This window comes from Pseudorasbora parva, chromosome 14, assembly GCF_024679245.1.
Source record: "Pseudorasbora parva isolate DD20220531a chromosome 14, ASM2467924v1, whole genome shotgun sequence".
NCBI lineage: Eukaryota > Metazoa > Chordata > Actinopteri > Cypriniformes > Gobionidae > Pseudorasbora > Pseudorasbora parva.
In genome coordinates, this window is record NC_090185.1 from 9,833,846 (window position 1) to 9,853,800 (window position 19,955).

Consider the following 19,955-nt stretch of genomic DNA (forward strand, 5'->3'; position numbering starts at 1 on the left):
CTGATTAAAAGCCATATTTTTATTTTGAATAAAGTTTTTTTCCCGCTGTTAGGGATGAGACAGCTTTACGACGCACTCGACTCAACATAGCAGCAGCGAGCACACGTCATTATTTAGCTCCGCTCACACGACACGCCCCCACCCGCTCGGCTTTTTTCGGAAAGACTCGGAACAGCGCATCTTTCTTATATAATTATTAAAAAAATAAAGACTTTTCGGAGATATGCAGGATGCAATGCTACTCTATAGGTACTCAAGATTGACATGACACTGACTGAAACTGAGTGTTTCACCCCCCCTTTAAAAGTGCTAAATTAACAGCATTCATTTTTTCACCCACATTAGTCTTAGTTTGACAAGTGACAGGCAGCAGATTATATTGGTTTGTTAAACGGCCTGACAAGGCCTTAGACTTTCTTTCACGTAACAGAACAGAGATAGAGAAAGAGGCAGGCACACTGGGTTCCCACTTGTTTTGTAAACATTTGATAAAGGTACTGTTATCATAGCGGGGACCCAAAACACATCACTGAGAGCTGGAATCAGTTGTTTTTGGTTCACCTACAACAGATGGAGGATGGTGTGGGCCCTGGCGTTGTGACCGAAGAAATCTCACAGGAGGAGGGGGAGCTGGGCCCACAGGCTTTGGTGGTTGTGGGGCTCGACGCTTTTTGGTTGATATCTGGGGACTCGCAGCAATCGAGTGTGAAAGTATAGTTCCAACAAAAATCAGTTCCTCCATTTTCTCTGAGAAGCCCAGATGCGGGGATGCTGGAGAGAGGAATGACATGTCCGGTGAGAGGGGCTGTTGCTCTGGTGTTATCGGAATCCATTTTCAAGAAAGTCATCTTTGGGTGCTGAACCTTGGAGCAGTTCTAATCCATCACAGTCAGTCTGTGCTGAGCTCTGTGGGCAGGCCTCAGCTGAGAGTGTGTCCATGCGCAATTGTTGTGGCTGCGTGGTTTTCTCATTGTCCTTGTGGGATGTGTCAACCGAATGTCCATTCAGGAGCTGAAATGAAGTCCTGTGGTCGTCCATACTCTGTATCAGGTTGAGTGGGTTAAAACACACAGCTGAATGATGATGAAGGGAAAAATAAATATTGTCCTTTAGCACTCTTGCACCAAGTTTGTTTGGATGGAGGCCATTTGATGTAAACAGTTGTCTCTGACTCCAGAAGAGATTGAAGTTATCAATGAAGTTCACTCCATTTATGTTACAGGTTTTTTGCAGCCATGTATTAAGCCCAAGCAACCTTGAGAACCTATTTGTTCCTCTTGCTGGCAGTGGTCCACTGATGAACGGCTGAACTTTCAGTTTTCTAAGTGTTTCAAAAAGTTCATTGAAGTCCGACTTCATGAGTTCTGACTGCTTTCTCTGAATATCGTTCTTCCCCACATGAATGATTAGTTGATTTGCAGTTTTATGTTTCATCAGAATGTTCTCAATTTCCCTGTTTACATCAGAAATGGTTGCTTGTGGAAGGCAGCATGTAGTTGTATTTCTGCTGCGAATGTTTCTGACTGTAGAGCCACCCACTATCAGAGTCCTTGGCTCGGCTGCGCTCTGAGCTGAGCGACGCTGTCTGCTCGACCTTGAGCGCCTGTTAGCATTAGTGTTAGCTGTGGGCTGATGCAATCTGTGTTCGATCATATTCATCACGTTTGAGGATTCCTCACCCACATTCATTAATACTTCAAATCTGTTTTCGAGATGTATAGACAGTGGTAGACCTTGTGTCTGGGGTAGAGCATGCAACGGCAGCAACGTCTCAAATGCGTTTGGGTCTTGCCCCCTGTTTGTGCCATTAGTGTGTTGATCCGTTTCTTGTTTCTCTATCTGTTGAGTAGCACTAAATTTACGGGACTTACCGGCTGTGTGCAGAGGCCGTTCGTGATGAAGCTCTGCTGTGTGATTCGTCCGGTTTGGTGGTTCTGCAAATTACTTTGTTTCAAGAACTGCAATCTGTTGTGAAAGTCTGTGGCAGTTTGTGCAGCAAGAAGATTCCTTAGCTAGAAGATTTTCTCTCTCTCTCTCTCTCTCTCTCTCTCTCTCTCTCTCTCTCTCTCTCTCTCTCTCTCTCTCTCTCTCTCTCTCTCTATATATATATATATTATACACAATACACATATACTATGTAAATAAACTTTTATTTTGGATGTGATTAATTGCTTTTACAGTATATATATATATATATATATATATATATATATATATATATATATATATATATATATATACTTAAATTAATATAAAAATTCTAAATAATATAAATATATAAAATAAATACAAATAAAATTTAAACATTAAAATATATGTATATAAAAATAAAAGTGCTTCAGGTCCCAGTAAATGGGATTTTTTTTTTTACTCCTATTACGAGATAAAAAAAAGTATTTATACCATGAAAGGGCTTTTAATGAAGAAGCATTACAACTACCTTTTGAACTCGTTTCTTTTTTCATTTGGAAAGTTGGCTGTCTGGAGGGTTACAAACAGGGAAGCCACACGCAAATTATATCAACCCGGAAGCAGGTGATTATTAAGGAAATACAGAATAAAATCAAACAACATTGAAAGAATAAATAACTAATGAATACACAAAAACGTTTGGTGTTGGAGTGGTCTCAAGGTCAAGCCACACCCACACAGAGTATAAGGATATTTGATCAGTTGATTCAGCACCTGCCGAATCCACCCTATAAACACACAGAGAGAACACAAAACAAACACACCTACCAACTGAACATGCACATAGGGGGAAATAAGCTAGGCAGGAACAGACAATGGTTGTAGTATGATAAGCAAGAACACACGTCTGCAAAAAAAAAAAAAAAAAAAAAAAGCTGCACACGCCATATTCAGTGATTTTATCCTTTCCTTTGGACACTTTTGCAAAACTCCAAAAAGGTATTCTAATAAATGGGCTTCACAAAGGAAAGACACATAAAGAATTGTAAGTTAAAACAGAAAATCTAGTGAAAAGGGGTAGAACATATTCTGATCATAAGTCAATAGGAATTGAGTCGTTGTCATGAGAAAAGGTGGACCAGAAAAATTTCTGGATAGTAATAATAAAGTAATTCAACTTAATCTGACCTTTCCCACCATTTACCTTTCCATTTCATAAAAGGTGAAGATTTTTTTTAATGTTGAAATACATTCTCTTACTCGGGTTCATCTCCCTCAAAAGAGTAAACATTGAGCCTCCCAGGCACCATCAAAACACTGAGAGCAGATTTGATTGTTGGCAATTTGGCATGATCTCGGATTGTTTGGTTCTTCGAGGCTCATCCTGAGGACTGTACCATGATGATAGTTTAACCAACTCAGGGTTACAGGCCAATCTATTCAGGCTTTGCTGGTACCATGATGCTGATCATCACATTTCTCTGTCAACTCAGGCTTTGATCCTGAGTTTAGGAGTTTAGCTGCATGTGACATCAGCGGTGAACAGCCAATCACACGCCGCGGTTCAGTGGAACTGAGATTCAAGAAGAAAAGCTGTCAATGAACGAGGACAACTTAAAGAAAAAATTTTTTTATATGTCAATGCAAGTAAAAGTTATGAAATTAGTTTAGTTGATATATAGAGTAAATTAAACATTTAAGCTCAGTAAGCTTCTTTTTTAACTTGTTTTATGTATTGATTTTAAAGCGTATTTATATGACCATGTAGGCTATTTATATTAATTTGAACAAAGTGCCTAATAATGATTGATTAACTAAAATGATACATGTTTAATTGATTAAGGGTATAATAATTACATAAATTATATCTAAATCATTCAAAATTATTATTATTATAGATAAGCATTGTTAAAAGCCAGACTCTTTAGTCTTTAAAAACCATTGACCTCTAATTTGGAGTAGAAACAGGGGAGTGACTTTATTGCATCAAAAGTCACTTTACTCACAGCTGATTGGTCCAATTTAAATTTGAGATCTCTAATCCAGAACATAACCCGACCTGGAGCAAGTTAGCCCGGGAGCGAAAGTGACTATGGCGATGAACACAGCTAAAAGCCAAACCACTTTAATGGTACCTAAAACCCAGAATTGGAACAAACTATGCTTAAACAAATCTGGCTAGCCAGCTAAACCAGCTTCATGGTACAGGCATGTTTTTTTTGTTGTTTTTTTTATAGCATATTTACAGGATTAAGAAATTTCAATAACTGTACTTTGGTTTGGTTACTTTGTGTAATGTGTCTGTTCCTGCCGAACAGTCGTCTTATCTGCTAACACTGAGTTTGTATTTTTTGTGTTAGTTGTTTTTCTTTAATATAATTTTAATGTAGGGATTTAAACTATACTGTTGCTTAGTATCCTTTTTTACATGTAATGTATAGCACAAATACCCTTATGAAAATTAACCACAATTCTATAGTAAAAACATGTTGGCTCACCCTTTGCAGCTTTAAGATCTTTAACTCTTCTGGGAAGGCTTTCCACAAGGTTTAGAAGTGTGTTTATAGGAAATTGTGACCATTCTTCTTGAAGCTCATTTGTGAGGTCAGGCACTGATGTTGGACGAGAAGGCCCGGCACTCAGCTCTAATTCATCCCAAAGCTGTTCAGTCGGGTTAAGGTCAGGCTTCGTGCAGGCCAGTCAAGTTCCTCCACACCAAACTCGCTCATCCATGTCTTTATGGACTGACGGTTTGTGCACTGGTGCGCAGTCATGTTGGATCAGGAAGGGGTCATCCCCAAACTGTTCCCACAAAGTTGTGAGCATGAAATTGTCCAAAATATCAAGTAATGCTGACGCATTAAGAGTTTCACTAAAACTAAGGGGCCAAGCCCAACCCCTGAAAAACAACCCCACACCATAATCCCCCTCCACCAAACCTCACAATCGGCACAATGCAGTCAGGCAAGAACCGTTCTCCTGGCAATCACCAAAACCAGACTCGTCCATCAGATTGCCAGAGAAGCGTGATTGGTCACCCAAGAGATCACGTCTCCCCTAGAGCCCAGTGATGGCTGCTTTGGATGCTTTACCTCACTGCATCCCACACTTTGCATTGCACTTGGTGATGTAAGGCTTGGATGAGCTGCTCGGCCATGGAAACCCATTCCATGAAGCTCTCTACACACTGATCTTGAGCTAATCTAAAGGCCACATCAAGTTTGGTGGTCTGTAGCTTGTAGCTTTTTTGCAGAAAGTTGTGCACCATGACCCTCAGCATGCGCTGACCCAGCTCTGTGATTTTCTGTGATCATCGCTGAGTTGCTGTTGTCCCCAATTGCTTCCACTTTGCTATAATACCAATAACAGTTGACCGTAATATTTAGAAGTGAGGAAATTTCACTAATGGACTTATTGCAGAGGTGGCAACACGGTACCCCGCTCGAGTTCACTGAGCTCCTGAGAGCGACCCATTCTTTCACAAATGTTTGTAGAAGCGTCTCAATGACAAAAAGCTGCTCTTGAACAAACCAAAAAGGACTAAAGGTGAATGTCAACAAGGAGAAAAGGAAACCGATACTAAGCTAAAGTGAACAGCCAAGCAGAGCGATCACTCTTAAATCTTTTGACATGCGCACACAGAGTTTCCCACTGTTTCCTGCATTCTCCAACATTGCTTCTTTTCTTTGTTTTAAAAGCCAGACTTATTTATTCTTTTCAGGTCCTAATTATAAGACGACGAGCACATGAAGAATTGTGTCATACTGCTTATATTTATCATATTATTGTTTAGCTGTCAATCTGTGAATGTTAGCAGAGATGCCTGACTGGTAAGAGTCTAGTTTAACCTCTGACACCGGTATCTGACTGTTTTTGATGGATTGAGTATTTTTATTTTGAATGTAAAGCTGTTTTGTGAGGGCATTAACAGTGAGATTCATTAAAACCAGGACAGGAAGAAGCCCCTTCACCTAGAAAATAAACTCACGTGAAGTTAACCCACTCTTCATCTCTGAAAAGAACCCAACCACAGCGTGTTTCAGTCTGACTCAGAAGATGAGCTGCTAGAGTCACAATGTGAGACACATTAACTTTTTTCCCCCAATTTTTCACTGAACAACTGAAGAAAATGATTCACATGTTTATGTTCTGTTTGTGCTGGTGGCGTCTGACTGGTAAGTTATAAATAAATATAAATATATATTTGGGCTTAATATTACAAACATTCTTCAGATGTTAAAAGTCGTGGAATCTAATAGAAACTGCTATGATGAATGTAGTTTTATACAGTGGAGAGAGAGAATGAATCCTCCATCACAACACTTTCAAATCTCAGGCAAGGCCTGGTGCATGACATGGCGAGGTCTTTGACTGAATTGAGAATGTTTTTGTTTGGTGAAAATTAAAAAAAAAATTATTTTAAAGACTTAGATTATTGGATTCTCGATTTTATAGTTAATGTAAAAGATTTTATAGAAAAAAATCATATCAGTCAATAGATAATTATTTAGAAAAATGTAAAAAAAAGTATAAGCTGTAGAAACCAGACTGTTAATTGTGGTTTTAAACGACTCTTTATTGTCAGAATATGACAAACATTTCACGTTTTTGAATTTCTTACACTTTTTCAGTCATTTTTCCTTAAATTAAATATCTTAATAGATAAAACAATGTATTAGTTTCTACATGTGCTAATGGGTGATATTGTTTCTAGTCATGAAACCGGTTTGTGTTGCCTGATATATCTACGGCACAGTTTGCAGTATTATTAATATTATGTTTTTGTCTTAGAAATACACATTTGACAGTTAGTTGACAGTAGCTTGAGTTAGGAGGATGCAGATGTAAATGCATGTTCATTAATAAAAACATGGACATCTGTAAAAAATTGTAACAATCAAATTTTTATATAGTAACATTTTTATATTTAAATATTTGAGACAATCCTATATCTAGATCTCAGATTCTGCGAGATGTATATAAACATATGACCTCTATACACCATGAATAAATGTTACTTGGTAATAAAAAAAAAAAAGAGTTCAATATGCTGCAAAACTGAGCAAAGCGGTGCAAAACTATTCAACATTTCATAAAGAAAATGATTGGCCTCAGGCCAGAGGCAGGAGACACCCTGGACGGATGGGGCCTGGAAATCACAATTTGAAAATATCCTTCTCTGACAGCAACATAGTGTCGGCCTAGATTCGGCCCACACCTGGTACACATGGATTTTCGTGACAGGGTCTCAATGTATCAGTGCTTTGACTAAAGACTTAAGCAAACCTTTGAGCTGTCAATTGTTGATATATAGTCAGTGGCTGTCCTGAGAAGCAATCAGACATCAGGTGATTGGAAGCCTCAAGAGAACGGCTCTGTCATGATCCCCAGTGAGATTGGTAGAAGCAATCTGTCATGATCCCCAGTGAAAGTGCCCCGTGATTACCACCGGGGGGCACTGCACCCTGGACTGTCATTCCATCAAAGACTACATTACCCATAATCCTTTGCCCAGGCAGTCATTGAGGGGTCATTGCCATTTATTGAAATCTTAAATTCAAAGATTTACAAATGCAGATCCTCTCTAAAGATTATTGTACAAATACTGCAGTAGTAAACCTGAACAACAACAAAAGCGATATATATTAATTCCTCAAAAACATCTGCTGATCTAAATGTCCCATATCTAAGAATGTCAATGTGTTTGCTGTATGGCAATAGCAATATGCAGCTGAATGCAATATTTCAGTTTGTAATTGACTATGTACCTTTGTGATCCAGATACGTTTAAAACTCCATTAATATCATGTTCATATATCTCACCTATAGGTTGCTTTTGTGGTTCAGGCTTTTTAAACCATCAGAAACATTTAATCTGTGTAAAATCTGTTCATCAGGTGTGTTTAGTGAGTCAGTGTCAGTGACTGAAGGAGATTCTGTCACTCTAAACACTGATTTTACTGAAATAGGTGAAGACGACGACATACTGTGGAAATATGGAGCTGAAAACTCTCTGATAGCTAAAATGAAGAAAAAGAACCAAACCTTCTCCACATATAACGGCACTGATGGGAGATTCAGAGACAGACTGAAGCTGGACAATCAAACTGGATCTCTGACCATCACAAACATCAGAACTGAACACGCTGGAGATTATAAACTAGAGATAACTGGAGCGAAAAAATCATCAAAAACATTCAGAGTTTCTGTCTATGGTGAGTTAATTTGAGATCATTGTGAGATCGTTTGTCCAAACATTCACATCATCTTGTTTTATTAAATAAATGTCCAGTATGTATTAAATTCAATCTACAGCATTTGTGGCACTGATTCTAAAAAAACAAATCTAATATATACATTTTGTTTTTAAAGCAAAACTTAAGGTGGGATTTGTTGAGGACTTAAAATAAGAAATTTGAAGCTTACAATTTTATTGAGGCCTTTCCATTAATTCTTCTGTTAAACATTGTGACACAGGTCTCTTATGAGGCTGCTGAGAGCAACGAGCCACTCCCCAATCTTGGTGAGGGGAAGCATGGCTCGCCACAGTCTGCTTCTGCTCCTCACGTCTCTGTGCAGGACCGGGTTTGGACCGGCTCAGGATGAGGCGAGGAAAGACTGGATGACCTCTTCCTTGAGTCTCTTCACCTTTTCATATGTAGAGGGGTACTGAGCAGAAACATCCCGTCTCTGTCTTTGATGCCCATTAGGATCAACCACAGAAGGCAATCTCAGTGCCGACCAGCATCCATTAAATGGCCGATGACACGGAGAGACAAATCTGTGGCTTGACAAAGCTCAGAGAATGACTCTTCGTCGATCGAACCACCCACACTCAAACGCTTGAGTTTGAGTGCGGGTGAAACTCTTTCCCCACCAGTGTGGAGGTTGTTCTGCACGACTTGGTGGGGAGAGTTAGTTTCTTTAAAGATGCTGCAGACTCAGAAAAGAGATAGCTCGCAAGCATCTCTTCAACCTGAGGCATCATTGTAAAGGCTAACAGTGTGCCTTCGCACCCACGATAGTCGAATATGTCAACATCGAAGGCCATCGGACAGAAATCTGTCTTCTAGTTTAGAATATATACTTACTTATATATATATATATATATATATATATATATATATATATATATATATATATATATATACTTCTATTTGTTCCTGTGGGCAGTCTAATAGTTGTCTGGCCACTGCACAAGTTACCACTTAGCGCAAGAGGAACTGCTCGTTCTCATTGCGGGAGGAACGCTCGGAGAACTTACATTCCATACCAACAGAAAAAAGCGAATCAGTGTCCTCCGCCGAAATCAAAGAGGTGCTGGGGTACGCTTCGGATTCAAGCAATGGGACATCCCAATCTGGAGAGAGAGCGAGGGATAGGGTCGATAGTCTCTCGCTCCTCGGCCAGATCGACACGCGAGCCCCACAATCATCTTAATCTTGAGTACCTATAGAGTCGTATCGCATCCTTCATATCTCCAAAGAGTTTTTAGTTTTATCAGATTTACAAAAGACAGATATGCTGCTCCGATTCTTTCCGAAAACCTTTTAACTCTTGGAGAAACTCTGTGGGAGGCGCTGAAGAGTCATGAGTGTTGTCGAAGGCTTCCGTAACCCGAAACTCATTGATGGAAACACTCTTGCTCTCGCTCTAGTTGATGGGCGCACACACACGATGAGCGCAAGGCCATACTCAAAGAAAAAGAAAAAAACTTTCAGAAAACCTGTACGAACTCCAAAGGAGTGTATTTGGCACAGAAATACTCTGTCATACGACCAACTTGTTTGACCATGTTTAGCATGAGAATCCAACTCTTTAACTGTGTAAATAAGTCAGGGTGCATGCAATAGCACTGAAAAATCCCCTTTAACTGTGGACGTTTCACAGTGCTCACACTCACCATGCTCAAAATGCAAGGACAGCATGCTCTTTTCCTGAATAAAGAAAAACTGGTGTGTGTCGTACTATAGGCTGTGAACATTGAAGCGCACACACCGTTCACTTTTTTTCTCTTTTCACTCTTTTTGTACACCGCGAGCTGGAAACTAATTCCTGACAAGAGAGTGACAAGAAGAACAAAGGAACCTGAAAGTCGCACCCGTAGCACATCTATTTGTAGCCTCTGCCGAGCATGCATATGACGTCCTCATCAGAGGTTCAAGTTCAAGGCCAATTTCTTTGGCCTGTTGCACACACTCTTCATAGCTGGTCACACACAACGTGTCCTATAGTGCTACAGTCAGAGCAGAGCAGAGCAGAGCAGAGAGAAGCTTAGAAAGGGAACCGCTCTGCTGTTTGATGCGCTGCTCACATTAAACTGCAGAAATGGTAAAATGCGGCAATGTCCAGCGGTCCGGGTGGAACCATGGATGTCCGGTTGGCCGCTATTTGAACCTAAACACGGAAATTAGATTGTTGTGTAGCTATCAATACTTCTCTTTAAACTCTCATGTTTTCCAGCTCACTTGCCTGCTCCTGTCATCAGCAGAAACTCAACACAATGTTCTTCATCATCATCCCCATCCTCATCATCATCCTCCTCATGTTCACTGGTGTGTTTAGTGTTGAATGTGAGTTATGTGACTCTCTCCTGGTTTAAAGGAAACAGTTTATTGTCCAGCATCAGTGTGTCTGATCTCAGCATCAGTCTCTCTCTACCTCTGGAGGTGGAATATCAGGATAAAAACACCTACAGCTGTGTGCTGAACAATCCCATCAGCAACCAGACCAGACATCCCAACATCACTCAACTCTGCCACACATGTGCAGGTACGGCAGCACGGCTGATATAATGTGTGTGTTTATTCACTGACCTGATCTCTGTCTTCTTTCTTTATTATTATAGCACCGTCTCCTCCTCCAGTCTCAGTCTTTCTGATAGTGTTGATCTCTGCTTCTGCCGCTGGATCTCTGCTGATTGTAGCTGCAGTCATTGGGATCTTCTGCATCTGCAGGAAACGTAAAAAAATAGGTCAGGATATCAAACAATTGATACATATGTTAAAGTGTTTATCTTTTATAAGGCACCGGTTTCAATATAAGATTGAAAACGTTGTAATTTTAACAAAAGTGTGTGTTATGTTGTTGTTAAAGCAGTCCAGACACAGGAGAAAGACAGAACAGATTCATCATCCTGTAAACCAAAAACACGAAAAAAGGTAAGATCATTCATAACGGTGTTGCAAAAAGTTGTTGCAGTCAGTTAGTCTGATTGATTTTTTATGTTATATTCATCAGATGGTCAGTGAACAGATGTGGATGGTCGACCTTGATAATTATTACCTTCAGAACGAATCGGAAAAGCATGTTCATGCTAAGAGTATATTTACACTAAGAGTATGTAATGTTTGCACTGCAATGTAAATATTAACATACAGCATTTCCATTTCGCAGACCTGAAGTAATAAACTAAAATCTAAATTTATTAGCACACAGTAGGCATGTGCCGATATCAATTTTTCATGTTGCGATTAATTGCTGAAGTTTTATCACGATATACGATATTATCACGATATTGAAATAAGTTGCAAAAAAAAGTGTTGCCATAGCATAACAGCTTTAAGAACTATTTTTGTAATAACAAAAATAACTGAATGTTTAATACAAAAATGTTGCACCAAAAATATATACAGCGCTGGAAAAAAAATTAAGAGACCCCTCATTGAGAAATCAATGTTAAGTGGTCTCTTGATTTCTTTCAGAGCTGTAAAAGTACAATTTTCAAACAGATTAAAGTGCAAAAGAATTAGGCTATAAAGAACAACAGGTAGGCTAACAAATAAGGTCTCATTATTTAATGCATTAACTAAGATTGAGCAATATCTAGATTTGGTACAGAAAATATAATGTTTTTGGTAATGTTGGTTATGTCCATAAAAAGTTATTTTGATTTTGATTGTAATGTTATTAAACAGTAACTAAGAAATTAACATTACTCAGAATAATTAATTCTTCATAAGTATTTTTCATTGTCAGTTTGGTAATAATGAGTTAACATGTTAACTAATGAAGTCGGATGTCTCAAAGTTTTACTGAACAATAACAAATAATCAGAACAGTTATAATCATTAGGGCATGTTGTAGTCCAGATTAAAACATAAAAATGTTTAAGTTTAAAAATAAATAGCCTATTAAGTCTTTAAGTATTAAGTATTTGGTGCTGTGATGAACAACATTGAGATTACAAAAAACGAATGGCTGTTTTAAAAACTACACCCGTTTTTGTTTTGTTTGTTTGCTGGTTTCCGGGGTAACCGCGGCATTCTGCAGTTCATCAGCGCCCTCTGCTGTCACTGAGCGGCACTTCAGCAGCGCGTCTCCTTCACTTGTTCAGTCATGTGCAAACGCAGGTTGGGCTTGTATGGCGTTTAAATGAAGTCAAAAGTCGCGCGCACGAAAACCACGAGCACGCGAATAAACCCAAGCGCGCAAACCAGACCCACGAGAGGAAAATAGCAACGCGAGAGCGCATCTGTGCAGCCGCGAGAGCGCATCTGTGCAGCCGCGAGCGCATTTGTACACCGCGAGCGCGCATTTGTACACCGCGAGCGCGCGAAACAGTATTTAGGGGCGGAAATGAATACTAGCGCAAGCCCCTGCTGCCTAGCGCGCACAACTGCAAATGAGCGCTCGTGTGACTACCCAACACTCGCTCGCTCCTCGAGTTGACTTTTGACACTTTGAGGGCGGGGCAATGACTTTTGTCTTCCCACCTGTGATTGGTCATTTGTTTAATCAGTTTTACTCTTGTTTAAACATGTAGCAGGACTAGGACAAGGCACGTTTTAAGGAACCATTATGTCGGACCCTTAGTAGGTAATTTAATTTTTAAGTCTTTGTGTTTCGAGTGCAATATATTCAATATATGAAATTGTATTGTACAATTTCGAAGGTATTTTGTTTACAATCATCTTGAATAGTTTGTATAGGACCTTAACACCAAAAAAGATAAGCTAATTTAAGATAAAGCTGGCTAACCCATAAATGTAGGATGTTAAAGGTTAGTTTTGACCTACATTGAAAATATACAGTAAATAAATCATCGCTGAGTAGCATTTCTAGCTACTTAAAGCTAGTATGCTAATGTACTAAACAAAGCAGCGTAAATGCAATCTTTGTAATTTATTCAAACCACAGCACCGACCCCTATTGCCCTATTGCTATTATCGTAATGCCGTTTATAAAATGATTAGAACACATTACAAACGGCATTAGTGAAACTTAAGGGTTACATCACTGAAAGCGTTTTTCTGCTGATGGTCTATGTGACCCTGTAAAAAGTGTAAAACAAAAAAAAAGTGACGTTTTGATGTTTTCTGTCATCCTATATGCAAACAATTAAGAAAATAATTTTGATAGATGTACTACTAAGACCATGTTTGAAATAGGGAAATTAAGTAAAATCAAACTTTGATGCTCATTATCTATTTTTTTTAATACTTTCCTGGACTCAAAGGATGAGTAGAGATAATGTAACCCTTTCAACTTTTGAAGTGTGTTTATCACAAAAGTGACATGGTATCTTAACATCTCATTAATTATTCTTTGTTCTGTCAATAGCTAAGACACCACTTTTTGGCAAATCTTTTACACGAGTTGCAACAGGCCTTCAGCACAACACCACTGGATTTAGATTATCTGGAGTTTCTGTGTCGTCAGGAGCTGTATATTCTGGAGGCCCTGTCCAGTCACATACAAGTACCCCCTGCTATCATTTACATTTACATTTAATCATTTAGCAGACGCTTTTATCCAAAGCGACTTACAAAAAAGGGGAGAGTAATAGAAGCAACGAAACAGACAAGGCCAACAACCTGTAAGAGCTGTAAGAAATCTCAAATAATTAGCACAGTACACATTTTTTTTTTTTTTTTTTTTTTTTTTTTTTTAATAGACATGTACAACAAAAACTCACGTACGCAAAATACAAAACACTGGATTTTGATAGCTATGATAACAACCCATTAGGACTAAGGCTGTTGCCCCAGCTGTTGTCGTTAATGCAGATTCAGTGGCCCAATGGGTGGTATCACCCAGGCTTTGCAAGAGCTCTTTGACCTTATACGGGCACAAGCGGAACATCCAGCACCATGTGTCAGATAAATAAATCACAAAGATTGCATTTACGCTGCTTTGTTTATACATTAGCATACTAGCTTTGTTAAGTAGCTAGAAATGCTACTCAGCGATGATTTATTTACTGTATATTGTCAATGTAGGTCAAAACTAACCTTTAACATCCTACATTTATGGGTTAGTCAGCTTTATCTTAAATTAGCTTATCTTTTTTGGTGTTAAGGTCCTATACAAACTATTCAAGATGATTGTAAACAAAATACCTTTGAAATTGTACAATACAATTTCATATATTGAATATATTGCACTCGAAACACAAAGACTTAAAGCCCCACTTGGCTACTTTTGCTCTCGGGGTCCCCCTACAGTTTGGAAAAAATAATGTTCTCAACTACTGTCGTAAGCTCAGTCATCCTACAACAGGGGATGCCATCGCACGTGCATTTGTTGACATGACAACCCTGATAGCCCTGAACTAGTGATGCGCGGGTCATCTCATAACCCGCGGACTCCGTATGTCTATTTAATGGTCGCGGGTGCGCGGCGTGTTGTAAAAATATATACAGTGGTGCGGTGCGGGCCAAATAACATCATAAAAGCGTCCCGCGGGTCGGTGCAGCACTAACAGTTCCCCTGAACAGTTCTTCTGGCGGCGCGTGTGAAATGTCTTCATCCCAGGTAACGTTACAGTCAGTGGCATATGTTTCAGCATGTCATATGAATATAATTTCATGGGTTTTATTTTTTTCAAACGCCAAATAATCACGATGCTCACGTTTACAAGCCAGCGTCATTATAGTAGTCTATTGGTTAGCGTTTTACAGAATCTATATGATACTTCAGTTCAGTGTTTGAGTGGTAGGTAATCACCATAACAAGCAGGACAGCATCGGTCGGGCACGCCTCCTTCAGCTCACGCCGACGAGCAAACCCTGGTCACATTTTGATCCTCGTCCTGCCTTTAATCCCATCATTTTTTCATTTCCTCTTATTGCTTTCCTCCAACAAAACCTTTTCTTTCTTATTTGTCTCTGCTGCTTCGGACATGACTATATTATCCGACGAACAAAGTTGGGCTCGCACGTCCGAATGTAAGGAAGTGTGTGTGTTGGTGGAAGTGACATATATGCCGTAAAGCAGTCGAATTTTGTAGTTCTTTTCTTTTTCTCGGGTTACTACCCGAAACCCGAAGTTTAAAAGTACGATTAAAAACGATACAGACCTCATCAGGCTATGGCAGACGTGTCATTCAACCTATTGTAAGTCGATTTATCATCACAAGAGTCTTAAAAAATATATTATGAAGGTTGAAAAGTTACCTAGTGCTGCTTTAAAAATTAAATTACCTGCTCAGGGTCCGACATAATGGTTCCTTAAAACGTGCCTTGTCCTAGTCCTGCTACATGTTTAAACAAGAGTAAAACTGATTAAACAAATGACCAATCACAGGTGGTAAGACAAAAGTCATTGCCCCGCCCTCAAAGTGTCAAAAGTCAACTCGAGGAGCGAGCGAGTGTGGGGTAGTTACGCGAGCGCTCATTTGCAGTTGTGCGCGCTAGGCAGCAGGGGCTTGCGCTAGTATTCATTTCCGCCCCTAAATACTGTTTCGCGCGCTCGCGGTGTACAAATGCGCGCTCGCGGTGTACAAATGCGCTCGCGGCTGCACAGATGCGCTCTCGCGGCTGCACAGATGCGCTCTCGCGTTGCTATTTTCCTCTCGTGGGTCTGGTTTGCGCGCTTGGGTTTATTCGCGTGCTCGTGGTTTTCGTGCGCGCGACTTTTGACTTCATTTAAACGCCATAGGCTTGTTTATATCTGAACACTTCGCTTTGACGCAGTGGAGCAACGAACGACGTCAGAGCTCAACTGCACTGTGTTGCCAAGTCCGCTTTTTTTCCCCACAGGTTGTTTTCTATGTCCGCGGGTGGAAGCGACTATTATGTGATAAATAGACCCATGAGTGCGAATTTTAGCAGGCAACCTTGCCAAAATAACACACATTTTACCCCCCAAACACTTTTTTTTCGGAGAACCCCCAGAGAAGCTATTGTTTAGGGCTAGTAGTTGGTGGGTTTTGTTGTAAAAACTTGGCAACCCTGTCTGCACGTGCACTGAAAAAAAACATCTTTGCCAGTGTTGTAAAAAAATAAAATAATTTAATAATACCCAGTACTTACCCAACATGATCATCATTTCAGAGAAATTGTGAAGGTGAATGCAGATACAAACAAGCTCTCCATTTAGGATTCAAACAAATATAATCCAAGACCATCCTATCGCGTGCAGAGGGAGTTTGAAAGACAACCGTCTGGCTTGTCAGGCTAGTACTATAGGGGACAGGGAATGATTCAGACAGTGTACATATGCTTCCCACTGGGAACAGTAAGTTTCACTTTGTTTTTGCAAAAAATATCGAAAAGTACACATACTACATTCAACAGACAGCAGATAAATGGCTAGCCACCTGTCAATCAAAGTGACCACGCCCTTAATTATGCAGAACTTTAAGGCTTTATATAATGGAAATGAATGAGTTATAAAACAATTTACCCCCCTCACAGTTGTCATGAAGGTCTAAATTAGCCGTATAGGACAAAACCACAATTTGTACCAGGCTGTAAACATGTTTTTTTTCTGCTGTAGAGTTGGGAATTTTAACATGGAGCTCAATGAGATTCTGCTCCTTCTGGAGCCTGTCTCTAGTGGCCAGTCGATGAATTGCAGTTTAAGTCACTTCCGTATTGGCTTCAACAGAAACCAGCGGAGGTTGCTGCTTGGTCAGTTCCCATTGATCACGCCTCTTGTGGTCTGATTGGTTGAAAGACTATGCAATTGCGTAAAGAGTCATTTGAATAATGCTCGTTGATCACGCCTCTTGTGCAGTAAAAAACACAGATCAGACTTCCTAGTCCAATGTTCAATCTTAAATTGAGCTTGGTCTGGTGATAGCCAGAATACTAGTTACAAATGGCTGATTATGATGATGAAGTGATCGGACATCACTCATTTGGATAGGCTGATGACTTCTGCTGATATGGGACAGTGACCGTTGGCACTGCAACCGCTGGAGATCATCAAATGCATGCAAATGACTCGCCGACTGATTACCATGGAAGGAACACCAACTAGAAAATATAAATGCTATCTTTATACCTGATGCCTACATCAAGTAGACGACAGTGATCATTAAACAATATGCTACACTCAAATAAAATGTTAAAATCTCAAAACTATGCCTAGTCAAAGAAATTGTTATGTTAGGTCCTGTAAAGCTTATATAATTTGAAGTAAAATTATATTTTTATACATATTTCATGTTTTTAAACGGATGCTCCTGATTGACTCTATATTATTCCTTGCAGAAATCAAAGGAGCACGTGTATGGAAATATCGCCCTAAAACGATGATCAAATATAATATACAACAAATACAACCAGCATGTTTATCTTCTGACTTTTTATTCTTTTTTACTTTTAATTTATCTAATGTTTTTCTTTTTTCTTTTGCACATACATTCTCTTTAGATATTATGTCTGAAATGTTATCCTAGCATGGTGTACAGCATAGCATACAGTCAAATGTTTATCTTAACACACATGGAAATTTACTAACTTTATTAAATATTGATACCAACGTTCACTGTTCTCTATTACTTGGTCAACTTTTGTTTAAAAAAAAATACAAAATTATATAAGATATGCATAGTTTACAGTATAACACACACACACACACACACACACACACACACACACACACACACACACACACACACACACACACACACACACACACACACACACACACACACACACGTTGAGCTGGCTATTTTGGCAAATTCAGCACAAGGATATCGTCGCTCTCTAGTGTCCAAACTAGCATAACAAACATCTTTCCAATAATAGTGCTACTTTACCCGATACAGTGCGCTATAAGTTTGCTGTTGTTCTCACAGAGGAAGAGCTGAAGAACAAAAATAATGAGTCATTGGCGCTTTCGAAACACGATTCATTAAGCTTTGAAATCTTTGTGAATCATTTTGTTTCTAATCAATAAGACTGCCAAAGTCACATGATTTCAGTGAGCAAGCTTTCGTTTCGTCAGACTCGGAAATTCCAATGTTTTGCAGTTAGGGGGCGATAATAATATAGGCCTATGTGAACCCTAACACATGAATTAGGTTGTCTACTACATTATCTGATCTCGGGTCAATTTTATACATTTCTAGACATTTATTGACACCTTTGTATTATAAAAATAAAGAGCTGTAGTTAAAACTATTTAATTGGTCTGATTAATCCATAAAGCAAACAAAAAGTCCTACAATTTAATAAAATACCAAAAAACACTTCTTTAATAACATTATATAATTTATTAATTGCCTTTAATAGATCACACATTGAATAAAACCTTTGCAATTGGTTTGTAGAAGGTGTTAGTGTGCATGTTTTGACTGAATTTCCACTGTTCTGTCCTCCAGGGGTCGCCAGCGTGTGGCATTTCGAGCGCTTCAATTCAATTCAATTCAATTCAATTCAACTCAAAGAAGCTTTGTTTCGGTTTCTCCTCCCATCACTATCTCATAAACTAAATAAATAAGACACCTAACTGGTCACATTGCTGCCTCCGAATGCCTATTTATAATAATAATAATAATAATAATAATAATAATAATAATAATAATAATAATAATAGGTAAAAAACTCAGTTAAACACAAATTACTGTGGTTTATAATAGTTATAAACTTATTTTAAAAAAAGAAGAAAAAACTGTACAACACACATTCCTGCTATAGGACCATAAGGCAGATCTGAAGTTGTAATGATTAGTATTAAAATTATCACAAATTGACTGTCTTTGACACTTTCTACTGTCTACTGTCTGTCATCTTCTTGACATCACTACTGTCTACTGTCAGTCTACTGTCATCACTTTCAGTGGCGCCATCTGGTGGGTTTTGAATAACAGCAGCTAAAACAGCACAAAGCAACAGGTTATTATAAGTCATGTGACATAATGTGACAAATGTGTCTCTGGATGTGCATGTGAAGTAGATAGAGATAATGAGAGTTATGTTTTAATACTGAGCCAGAGCTCACGTTTTTCATTTATTGAACTGATTTAACAATATTCAACTGTATTGAGATTACAGCCTTCAAAGAAAACTGCGACAAATGACTAAATAATACTCACTAATGACAGAAACACTGAAGCTCCTAAACCTGATGGTGCGGTTTATTGTTAATCCAGAATCTAAGGTTCTTTATGTGGTTTGAGGAGCACAACAATGAGTTTGAGGTTTTGACTTGAGCTCCAGGGAATTTGGAGGCCAACCATTTTTGCTTTGTGGCAGAGCGCTTCATCCTGCTGAAAGAGCCACAGACACCAGAGAATAGTTTCAAAGGGTGTACAATTCATGGTCTGCAACTTAGGTAGGTGGTACGCGTCAAAGTAACATCCACGTGGATGGCAGAACCCAAGAATCACACTGCCTCTGCCTGCCGTCCCTTGCCTTCTTCCCATTGTGCATCCTGGTGCCATGTGTTCCCCAGGTAAGCTATGTACACACACCTGACCATCCATGTGATGTAAAATAAAAAGTGATTCATCAGACCAGGCCACCTTCTTTTATTGCTCCGTGGTCCAGTTCCATGCGGTCAGCATGGGCACTGACTGGTCTGCGGCTATGAAGCCCCATACGCAACAAACTGCGACGCACTGTGTATTCTGACACCTTTATATCAGAACCAGCATTAACTTTTTGAGCAATTTCATCTACAGCTCTTCTGTTTGATCAGACCACACAGGCCAGTCTTCGCTCCACACGTGCATCAATGACCCTTGGCCGCCCATGACCCTGAGGCCGGTTCTCCACTGTTCCTTCCTTGGAGCACTTTTGATAGATACTGACCACTGCAGACCGGGAACAGCCCACAAGAGCTGCAGTTTTGGAGATGCATTGAGTTGT

General features: G+C 39.3%; 1 protein-coding gene across 1 annotated transcript; it reads left to right on the plus strand.

The window, feature by feature from the left end:
• Positions 1 to 4,683: 4,683 nt before the first annotated feature.
• LOC137040719 (CD48 antigen-like) lies at positions 4,684 to 17,497 on the plus strand. Its single transcript, XM_067416491.1, has 5 exons — positions 4,684 to 4,729; positions 7,809 to 8,126; positions 10,375 to 10,885; positions 11,011 to 11,072; positions 17,352 to 17,497. The coding sequence occupies exons 1-3, from the start codon at positions 4,684 to 4,686 to the stop codon at positions 10,704 to 10,706; spliced, it is 696 nt and encodes a 231-aa protein (XP_067272592.1). The 3' UTR covers positions 10,707 to 10,885; positions 11,011 to 11,072; positions 17,352 to 17,497.
• The last annotated feature ends 2,458 nt before the right edge of the window (positions 17,498 to 19,955 follow it).